The 11348-nt window shown below is 50.5% G+C and overlaps 1 protein-coding gene across 1 annotated transcript; it reads left to right on the forward strand.

Annotated features, from left to right (window-relative positions):
- Positions 1-7422: 7422 nt before the first annotated feature.
- On the forward strand, positions 7423-8355 carry LOC132321476 (olfactory receptor 14A16-like). The gene has a single exon (XM_059834968.1). It carries the CDS (start codon positions 7423-7425, stop codon positions 8353-8355), a length of 933 nt encoding a protein of 310 aa, XP_059690951.1.
- Positions 8356-11348: the final 2993 nt, after the last annotated feature.

The following is an 11348-nucleotide window of genomic DNA, read 5'->3' on the forward strand; positions in this document are numbered from 1 at the left end:
TTTCTCCTCTTGGAGCAGACTTTGTGCAAAACTGCTCCATATATGGAAACCCACTTCAATGCTGCATATTCATTTGGGCTAAAAAAAAGATAATGAAAATATCCCGAGCTAGTTTCTCAAAGACACATTTTCAAAGTGGCAAAGCAGATTCAATACAGAAATGCTGAGAGCCAAGTTACAAAGAGAGAGGGAAAAATAGGTGAAGACTCACAAATTTGTCCAGACTCACAAATTCTCTGTCAGTCAAGAGCAAGTCCCACAGCCTGGGGGACATTTTCATGAGCTGACCCTCTGGGAAGTTTTGTTTCTTGGGCCTCTTGGCTCGAGCCTGTGGCATTGACATTTCCAGGAAGAGGAAGAGTTCCCGTTCAGGTATCAAACTTTTGCCCATCCTGCCTGGAGATCCAGGACAGTTGTGTCACACAACACCCAGTGTCATAGTGAAGACGGAGGCAGTGTGAATTGTAGTGGTTTGGACTCCAACGGAAACACAAATCCTGAGCTGTGAGGACCGCATTGGCTGCAGTTAGACAGAAGTTCCCTGACACGGCTGTGCATTCCGACCTAGTTGGCAGAGTTTTTCACAGACCTCACTGAAAAGGGCAGGGTGTCAAGGAGCGGAGAACTCATTTTCGTTTCCCAAATCCCAGGGCAGTGCCCAAACCATCCTTCCCTTGTCCCCTGGCACCCCATTGCTTGAGATGCTAATCTGCTGGGGCTTCTCTCAGTAAATCTTCAATATTCCTTCAGGTGCTTGTGTGATTTCCCTAAGAGTATCAGTAGCTAAAAAAAAGTAGAAACCACACCAAACCAAACCCCCAGCATTAATCTGCCTAAATATAATTATCTGCAGCATAGCAGTTTGCATCTCTGGTGGCCACTCTGGGCAATGCCAGTTAAATCACTATTTGCATTGTCAGCCATTAGACCTCATCCTCAAGGACAAATCTACAGCAGTTCAGAGGAAAGGTGCCCTTGAAAAGTCATCTTTTGTGTCCCCCAGGAGGCACGAGCACTGCTCATTCCCCACTCCAGAGTGGGGTAGAGGCTGGATGCCCTTCTCTGGACAGACTCCTTGCCAGGAAGCCACAGGCATGGGGGGAGCTCACCTGGTTCTTACGGGCACTTCACTCGCATCCCTTTTGGTGTATTTCTTCCTTCTCTGTGTCTACTCTTTCCACACACAGGAATGACAGAAAAACAAACATTTCATAAAAACTTGTCATAAAGTCCTTGTTAGAGACAAGAATTCCCCCCATGAAATCTGGAGGGAGCCCGGAAGATTGCCTTAAGCACCAAGAAGAGCCAAGAAGCTCAAGGCCTCTTCTGAAGTGCAGCAAATTCTTGCAACCAAGACCTGAGCCTGGAAGTGGGAAGGAATTTCTGTCTGTGGGTGGAGGAGGAACAAGTGTGTTGTGGGAGTATGTCAGGGCTGAAGGCCCTTGCGCAAATCAGAGATGATGGAGACATTCCCACCTTGTGCGCTTGCCTCAGCCTAGGAAATGGGGAGATCCTGCTGCTGGGGGTGTGTGTGCTCAGTCATGCCCCATGAGCTGACCTTGCTCTCTTTTGCAAGAAAGAAGAAAACAGGAGGACTCGGTTTGCAGTATCTAAGTCAGAGAGTGGGAAACAAATAAGTAATTACATTGTTGGAGGGGAGTCAGAATATGAGAAGGAAAGAAGGGGGAAGTAATGATTTCTGTGTTAAAAAATGGGGAAACTGAGACCCAACTTGTGCATCTTTCCTCTGCGCAAGGATCTACTTTTTTTTTTTTCCAGAGGGGCTGAACCTATCAGAGTAGCTTTCACAGTTGTCCTCTGCTAGGAAGCCCAGAGAAGAAGAGGGATGTGATTCACTGAGTTGGATTTAGACATGTCCAGTGGAAGGGCTTGATCCAGCTGCCCACTTCTCCCTGCCAATAGGGAGATGCCCTGAGGAATCCCAGACATGCAGGAATGCCACGCCTCAGCCTGGCTGGGTGACAGAAGAGAAAACAGCATGCTTAGAGTCAGTTTCCTCCCACTCCTGGGCAGGTGTGGCATTTCAACAGCTCCCACTTGCAGGATCACAACTGGCTTTACTTTAAAGAAGGAAGAAAGCCAGGCAAGTTTTTTACACTCTTCAAGACCAGACCTATATTTCTTTAAGACACAAATTCCCTTCTCCCGCTTCTCATTCCACAACCAGTCCCAAGATTCTGCACTTCTAAAGATATACCTGGTACACAAAAGAGGCACTTACGAGTGGTCCCCACTTGATCAAAAGAGATCCACCACCTGTTTATTCCTGGTGGATCACAACATGTATGAGCTCTCAATGCAGGCCACAGTTTTTCTGAGTGCATTTCCAAGAGCCCCCTCGTCCTCCCTGTTCCGCAGGCTGCAGAGGAGTGGATTGACCAGGGGCGTGAGGATGGTGTAGAAAAAGGAGAGGACTTTATGGAGCTGCCTCAGGGAGGCTGTCCTGGGTGTCATATAGACAAGGACGAGGGTGCCATAGAAAACAGTCACCACGATGAGGTGAGAGGAGCAGGTGGAGAAGGCCTTCTGCCTCCCCATGGTGGTTGGGATCCTCAGGACTGCAGCTCTGATGCAGATGTAGGATACAAGTGTGAGTCCAAATGGGAAGGCTCCACACACATGGGTGTGTCCCAGTGGGTGGCTCCCCAATTTGGCACAAGTCCCTGATGATTCCCTGTCTCAAACTTCATATCTTTACAGCGAGTTAGAGATGGCCGAGGCAGTCACCTGGACAGCCCAGAGAGCTCCTGGAATGGAGGAGCCCTTTTACTCAGTCATTCACCCCACCTACACTGGGGTGCGTTGTTCCTGAAGGTGCTTCCATGGGGAGGGTGCCTCAGATTCACTGCTCGCTCTAAATCACATCCCATGTAGATGGCTGAGAGACAACTGTGAGAGAGCTGAGGGATTGAGATGGATCCCTAAGATACGAGCAAGATGGAGAAAGAGACAGCGAGAGATTAAGAGAGTTGAGAACATAAGGGACATGTCTTGGCACCCTGGCCCCATACACTCTGCCCCAACCTCTGCCTGTCCACTGAGGTGTGTGAGTGCCCATTAGCTTATGCCCCACAGCTCTGACTGCACTGACCACCACGCTGCCTGTATCTGGGTTCAGCAGTGTCAAGGACACAGAGAGGGTATCTAAGGAAAGAGGAGCTGGAATGAGAAGACAGGCAGGACAGGACTGTACCAAGACACGTGGTCTCCCTTCATAGCTGCCACTGTGCAAAGAGCCACTGGCACTAAATGGCAACACTGTGACAGGGATTAGAGAAGAGGAGAGGTTTCCCTTTAATTTTGGAGAGACTTTAAGCTACAATTGTAACCCTCATGTCTTCAAAGGATGGCCCCGCTGAGCAAGAGTCCCTCCCTTCTGCAAATGACCACACGATGCCCGGTATGTGGCTCAGGGCACTTGGCATTACCTATGGGAAAACTAAGCTGCCAAGTCTAGGCTAAGTACAGTTCTCCTGAAGACCACTGTAGGAGGAGATGATATCACCCTCTAGAGTGCTGACCCTTCCCTGCTATCAAAGGAGGCCAGAGAATGAACTCATCTTTTTAGACATTAAAGTTATAAAAGTCTATGTCTGAACAAGCTAATTCCACTGAATGTGCTGGATTAGCTGAAGTATTGGCTCTGGGAGCATTGTGTCAAGGACTGGACATTTACTTCAACAAACATGAGTGATCTGGAGACAGGTGCACTCTTCGTCAAACCTACATTCCTGACCAATGTTCTAGATTCTGGACCAAATTAGAAGAGAGGTCATTCTCAACAGTTCAACTGGACTGAGTTTCAGGCATGCTTTTGTTCTGATCAGGACGTTAACGGACATGTAAGTGCCACTTCGTCCAGAAAGCAATCTGTTATTATTCTCTTTATTGTGTTCCACCTATTTTCTGTCATTTCCTAAAGACTAAGAGGTTCAGCAAAGATCTGCCACCAAAATAATCAGGAAACCAGATTTAGGAGGAAGGCAAAGTTGCATGAGAACTGGAGGAGGGTGAAGCTTGTTGAGAACTGGGTGTGCCATGGAGGGATGAAGTCCTCTGCTTGTTGCTTTCTGTCTTGGTTTGCACGCTTAGAAAATGCCACTGTGGTATTCATCAGGGTTTGTAAAGTGCTTGTAGGTCATTTGAAAGGCATTGCTATGTAGGGTCGTCTTATGATGACCTGTTGCAGAAGAGAGTCTGGTATGATATTCGATTAAGGAGATCTTACACTGCTAAGAAATAAAGGTCTCATTTCTGCAGATGCATCATAATCATGTGTTTACCCTCCCCACCTCTCTCCCCTTTCAAAATCCACTTACGACACCTCTCCTCAGGTGGAAAAGCAGTTTCTGAAGATTATCCCACTTCTTTTGAAACCTGCCTTGAGAGCATCTTTCATCAGCTGGTTCCTGAGGCTGAAAACAAAGGGACTCATCAAAGGAGTTGGCACTGTGTTGAGAAGGGCCACTGCCTTGTTTCAGGAAATGTGGTGACTTGAAGGCTGGACATACATGAAGATGCAGCCCAGAAGGGAGTAGAAGTAACACTGAGTTAAGCAGCCTGGGCAGGATATGGCTTTGCTGGCCATGCACAATTTTCCTACGGCTTTGGGTATGATGGATATGGTGATGAAAACCTCCAAACAGGAGAGGTTACAGAGGAAAAAGTACATGGGTCTGTAGAGGTCTCTTTCAGCAAGAACGAGGGGATGATGGGCAGGTTTGCCCCTAAGATCACCAGGTACGAAGCCAGGAGAGCTATTGCCATGAGGGACTCCTGATGGTGGAGGGAGGGGAAGCCCAAGAGAAGGAACTCTGTGACAGTCGTATGGTTCAACGTCTCTGCATCCGAGCTGCAGTGGTGGGGGGTATGTGGAGAATAACCCCATACATTAGGACAGGCTGGGATGTGAGCAGCTGAGGAGAAGGACCGGGGCACTACGAGGGATACCCTACAACCAGTAGCGTATGGTCCCTATGAACAAGGGCAGCTGCACGTGGGGCTGTGTTAGGAGGACTGTGGGCCACCCAGACAACTTGAGTGATCATCCCCCTTGACTCAGCACTGGTGTGGCTCCACACACATGGGTGTGTCCCAGTGGGCGGCTCCCCAATTTGGAGAAGTCAGGAGGAACTAGAGAGTGTCAAGTGCAGGTCTGCCAGGATGGGGTTCGGGACCAGGTACACATGACATGTGTGGGGCGGCTGAGGGACCTGGGCAGCATTGACCCAGTGGCAGAGAGGCTCAGAGCAGTATAGGATTAGCCTGAGACTGCTGGAAAGGTGGTTTCAGGGATGATGGAATCTTTTTTTCGTAGTGGGAAATGGCATGAGAAAGAACTTATAGCACAAAGTGCAGCTAGAGAGGTCCAGACTGGACACAAGGAAAGAGAAATGTCACTCGAAGGGCGGTGCTGTGGTGTAAGAAGTCACCCAGAGGGAGACTGGAACAACCCAAGGCTTTGTGTTGCAAGGGACAACGAGGAAGGATGGAGAGATATCAGTAAAGGAAGATGCTCAGGTGAGAGCCAGGTGGGGTAGCAGGGTGGATGTCTACAGCCTGCAGAGAAGAGGTGCAGGTGTGGGAGACCGTAGGACAGCCAATGGTGGAGATGAGAGAGGGATGGAGAAAGTCAGAAAAGCCCCCAAGAGAGATCAGCTCTTCCCTCCTCGCCTGTGGCTGTTGTCTCTGCCACTGACACCCATGAGGAAGCACCTTGTCCTTACAGCACTCGGGGCTCATTGCCTCCCCTTCCCCACCTGGGAGCCTGGGAGGTATCCTACCGTAGTCCTGCCCTGGGCATTGCCCATCCCCACATCACACCGCCCCAGGAAGAGCCCTGAGCAATGTGTGAGGGACTGGATCTCCTTCCCAGGGGCTGGGGGTCAGAGCTTGGCCCTTTGCCTTTAGGTAACACATCCAGGGTTCCTCAGAATCTCTTCCTTCACATTGCCTTTGCCTACCTGTCATCACTGCCTGGAGTTTTCTGCTCTAAGCAGCCCCTGGGGAGGCTTTGTCAGCAATGTCCCTCCGTGGGACCCATTAACACTCCAAGAAACAGTGGAGATTGCATCAGACACTGACTTCTTGAGAGGTTTCTTCAACTTCCTCTCACTGTCTGAGGTTCATGGACTGGGCACCAAACCCACCTGAGGGGTCATTAATACACCTGGAGCTGGTCCTCTGCTGCGAGGCTGTGCCGGGCTCCTGGGAGAGAGGGAGCTCATGGCAAGCGGGCATCACTGTCGAGAGACAGCTCTGCCCAGGAGCAGCTCCTCTGCAGAGCGCAGCAGGGCTGAGGGCACTGCCTGCAGGCACCGAGGGGAGAGGATCAAGGCAGAGAGAGGTTAAAGGCAGTCTGGGGTGGGAGGACAGAGGTGAGCTCACTGGAGGAGAAATCTTCACAGCCCTTGACAGGGTAAGTCTCTGGGTGCAGGGCAATGCAGCTGCAGTTCATGGAGGGCTCTCATAAAGCTGGCATGGTACCCAGGAATGTCACTCCTGTATAGAGGAGAAGGAGGTGCCCCAGAGCAGGGCTTCCCTGCTGCACCATCAGCGGGACAGGGCATGAGGGCTGCCTTCTGCCAGGGACGGCTGCAGGGTGTGAAGGTGGGTGTGCAGCCAGGGGTGCCCAGGGCTGTCCTTCCGAGCAGGGTCCCTGCACCCCCGGGGCTGGGTGCTGGGGCAGGGACTCTGCCGCCTGCCAGGGTCAGCACTCAGCCTGCCCGGGGAGCTCCCCACGGCGCTGTGGGGAGAAGCTGCGGGTGGAAGGAGAGACCAGTGCAATGGCAGGGTGCTTCTGCTGTTGAGAGGGTGCTGTGTGGGTCAGGGCTGCCCTCAGCTCCAGATCACTCTGAGGACATTTGCAGAGGGTTGTTCACCTCCTCAGCAGCTGGACCTCCAGCGTAGGACCAGTGCATGTGTCCTACAGTCGATACACAACAAATATGCTAAAAACAAGTGCCCTGCAGTGTTGCTATCTGTGAGGTGGAGAGCACGGCTGGGTAAGGGGAAGGCTTCACTGCCTGCCCATCAGCCTTTCTCTCCTTGCTTCAGTTTTTCAGACCACAGACATATTACGTATTTCTACACCTGCCTGTGGTGCTCTCAAATCTCAGGAGTTGGTGTGGAGGGTGAAGGTCAGCTTCTGTTTTGACTTCAAGTCTGGGGACACTGCGCCAGGTATGTCTTCATGGCAGGTAGGTGCCTCAGTTTTTTTTAAACTGTGAGGCACCATGTCGCTCAGTTGGTGGGGTTGGGGAATGAGCTGACTCAGTCCTCATTCAGCTGAGGGAGGGGGATTTCTATAGGAAATGGCATAGGTTTTTCATCAGAGAAGTCCTTCTCAACTTGTCACTGCCTTTTTCTCCTTGCACAGGTCCCCATGCCTGGAGGAAGAAAATGTCCAACAGCAGCTCTATCACCCAGTTCCTCCTCCTGGCATTCACAGACACGTGGGAGCTGCAGCTCTTGCACTTCTGCCTCTTCCTGGGCATCTACCTGGCTGCCCTCCTGGGCAATGGCCTCATCATCACCACCATAGTCTGCGACCACCACCTCCACAGCCCCATGTACTTCTTCCTCCTCAACCTTTCTTTCATCGACCTGGGCTCCATCTCCACCACTCTCCCCAAAGCCATGGCCAATTCCCTCTGGGATACCAGGGCCATCTCCTACTCAGGATGTGCTGCCCAGGTCTTTCTGTTTCTCTTTTTCATTGCAGCAGAGTTTTACCTTCTCACCATCATGTCCTATGACCGCTACACTGCCATCTGCAAACCCCTGCACTACGGGACCCTCCTGGGCAGCAGAGCTTGTGTCCACATGGCAGCAGCTGCCTGGGGCAGTGGGTTGCTCAATGCTGTGCTGCACACAGCCAATACATTTTCACTACCACTCTGCCAAGGCAATGCCTTGGACCAGTTCTTCTGTGAAATCCCACAGATCCTCAAGCTCTCCTGCTCAGACTCCTACCTCAGGGAAGTTGGGCTTATTGTGGTTACTGCTTGTTTCAGTTTTGGGTGTTTTGTTTTCATTGTGCTGTCCTATGTGCAGATCTTGAGGGCCGTGCTGAGGATCCCTTCCGAGCAGGGATGGCACAAAGCCTTTTCCACGTGCCTCCCTCACCTGGCCGTGGTCTCCCTGTTTATCAGCACTGGAGTGTTTGCCAATCTGAAGCCCCCCTCCATCTCTTCCCCATCCCTGGACCTGGTGGTGTCATTTCTGTACTCGGTGGTGCCTCCAGCAGTGAACCCCCTCATCTACAGCATGAGGAACCAGGAGCTCAAGGATGCCATGAAGAAATGGTTTTCACGGACACTTTTCAACAGCTGAGACCTGCCATCTCTCTTCACACATGATTCCCAGTGCATCCTGTAATGTGTTAGAGCTTTGTTTATTCACTCTGTTGCTGGTTTTGTTGTTGTTATTTCTCCCTATCATTTTCCTGCATGACTCTTTGGATTTGTCCCGCTACACCTGAGGCAGGAATGTGCTCTCTCTCATCTGGACACCTCAGAGAAATTTGTGTAACACTGGCTCATATCTGACTCTCTCACACTAGCTCTGTAATAAAATGGGATCTCCCCTGCACGCTGCCTGCACGGTTGGCTCTTCTTCCAAAGCTGGTGTTAAGAAGAACAAAAGCCCAAAAGGGCTCATTGATCCACGGATTTGGGAGCAAAAACCTCCTTGTCACATCATGCCCTTTTAGAGACCAAGGGATGGATTTTGAACTGATCTCTGTGTGTGTCTAGTGACAGTGGGGATGGTGAGTGTCACTGAGGGACATACCCAGGGCAAAGCCATCAGGGTGAGCATCTCCTGCCTCGAGCAGGAGGGACGGACAAGACAATGGTCAAGTCTCTTCCAACCTGAGTTATTCTGTCATGCAGTGAGTCTTTTCCATGAAGATAGGATAGGCAGAGGAAGGAGAAAAGAGAGAGAGGCAGAAGTAGAGAGATGAAATGTGCCAATATAAAGACAGTAGTTCTTCTGAGCAATGCTTCTCCAATTGAACAAAAGGTAAGAGAATTTATTTTGCTAAGGGGCTGCATAAAACAATTAACAGAGAGCAAGGGCGTGTAATCAGCTTGCCAGTACATGCTCTTGCTGCTGTTAATAAAAAACTATGAAAAAAAATCATGAAATTTCATGAAAAGCCAGCCATGCTGGAAAGGAAGACTTTTCCAGCTATTACATTGAGGTCTTTTCTGCAGAGCTGTCAAGTTTCTCCTAAAAATCTACATGCAGGGCTGGATTCAGTTACCCACACAGAGGTGGTCGCTGTCCTTTGGAGCTGAAGCACCCACGTGGGAAATGCGTCCCAGGACGTCTGGGAGCCCTTCTGGAGCCTGAGCTGGCAGGCAGGCAGAGTACCTAGGGGTGGTGGAAGGCATCACCTGCCTTCAACACTGCTGGGCAGACTGTGACGAGGCCTCTCCAGCACAGCAGCACGTTGTGTCCCCTTGGGTGCTGGCTGTGAGGTCAGGTCTGAGCAGCCAGCAGTGGGGAGACAGATACTCTGAGGTCTCGAAAGCCATTGCAATGCTGCCCCCAACAAGATGACAGATTTGGGGAGGTCAGGGGGAGCTGGGACAAGATTTGGAGGAGGGAAGAGAGGTTTGGCCAACAAAGATGAAAGGTTTTGAAGAGGAAAGATGCGTTTGGGTAATCCTGATGCCACTGTGATACTGACTGAGAAAACATTCACGTGAGGCCTTTACCCTCTTTCTAAGCAGTAACCTGAAGCCCTAACCCTACCCTGATATGGCACCCTTCACCCTGACAGGAATCCACTGCTCTAATCCCTAACCTCAAACCTTACCTCTAAACCAAAGCCCCAAACCAGAAACTCTTCCTCCTACCCTGTTACTCACTCCAATTCCCAGCCTTTATCCCTGCCATTAAATGCTAGCCTTGACCCTCACCCTCCCCACAGCCCTACACAAACCCTAATCCACAAAGCGAGCCCCTCCCCTGGCACTAACTGGACACCCTCAGCAGAACACCAAACCCTCCCCAAAGCCCAACAGGGCCAAGGTCTTTGTCCTCTGGGCTATGGCAGTTGCCTCTGCTACTGACGCCTACCAGGAGAAACCCGGAGGCTCTGGACTTTGGTTCTTCCTCGCCCCTTCTGGGGAGGTTGGGAAGTGTTGCGCTGTTTTTCTGCACTTGGCATTGCTCATCCTCACATCCCCCTGTCCCCAGGAAGAGCCCTGAGCCACACGTGAGGGACCAGCTCTGCCTGCCCAGGGCCTGGGGCTCAGGGTTTGGCCTTTCTGCTTCATCTAACAATCCAAGGGCTTTCTCAGCATTACAGCCACCTGCACAGTGCCTTTGCCTCCCTGCAATCACAGCCTCCAGTTATCGGCTCTAACGAGTCCCTGGGGAGGCTCTGTCACTAATGGCCCTCATTTTATATATATATATATATATTAATGCTTCAAGGTTCTTTAGCTTTTGCTTCTGCCTTTGACTTCTTGAGAGGTTTGATCCCTCTCATCATCAGATTTTCATGGATTACAGGCCCAAATACACCGTGGGGCTCATTAAAGTACAGAAAGCCCTAATGAGCTATTTCCCTGCGTGTCACTTTCTTCAAGTCTTCAAGACTTGTGCAGCTAATTGGAATCATTTCATAGTGCAGTTAAAGAGGAAGATTTCAAAGTGCCCCTAATAAAAAATACATTTTTTAAAATGTTACATTTTATTCCTTTCAGTTTAAAGAAGAGGTGACAGCAGCATTCTCCAGTTGATATTGACCCAGAGTGTCGGGGAGGAAAAGCAGTCCCTTGAGGCCTGACACTGCATGGACACCCTTGCTCCTCACCTCCCCAGCCCCACCATTTCTGTCCTTGGCCACCTGGGACTTGCCTCACTTTGCCTTCCGTCAGACTTCTCGGGACTCTGGGAGCTGAATGTTACAGCGCCATTGCACCACCTCCCACCTGCTTTCCTTAGAGAACTGCCTGCACACCGGCACAGAGGGAATGTTCCTCTTTGCAAGCAAAGAGAAGGAAAGCAAGGAAAAGTTTCATAAACATTAAAACGCACTCCTCAGCCACACGTAAAGTACAAGCTAGGTCTCATGAGGCTGACTTTCGACAAGGGATAATCTCATGAGAAATGCTTTAGATAGGGAGATACAAAAAAGTAAATATCAACATAATTAAAGAGTTGGCTCTTAAAGAGAGACAATAAGACTACTGAAGGACAGGCCGGCTTTTAGTCCCTGAAGCTCAAAGCAGCAGCATAGGTGAGAGGTACCAGAACGAACAAAGAGAAAGGGAAGGAGAAAACTGGAGAATAATGGAAAGGGCCTTTGC

This window comes from Gavia stellata, unplaced genomic scaffold (genome assembly GCF_030936135.1).
Source record: "Gavia stellata isolate bGavSte3 unplaced genomic scaffold, bGavSte3.hap2 HAP2_SCAFFOLD_42, whole genome shotgun sequence".
NCBI lineage: Eukaryota > Metazoa > Chordata > Aves > Gaviiformes > Gaviidae > Gavia > Gavia stellata.

What these genes read in the sequence shown, in the direction of transcription:
- LOC132321476 (XM_059834968.1), top strand. Translation starts at nt 7,423, where the DNA reads ATGTCCAACAGCAGCTCTATCACCCAGTTCCTCCTCCTGGCATTCACA.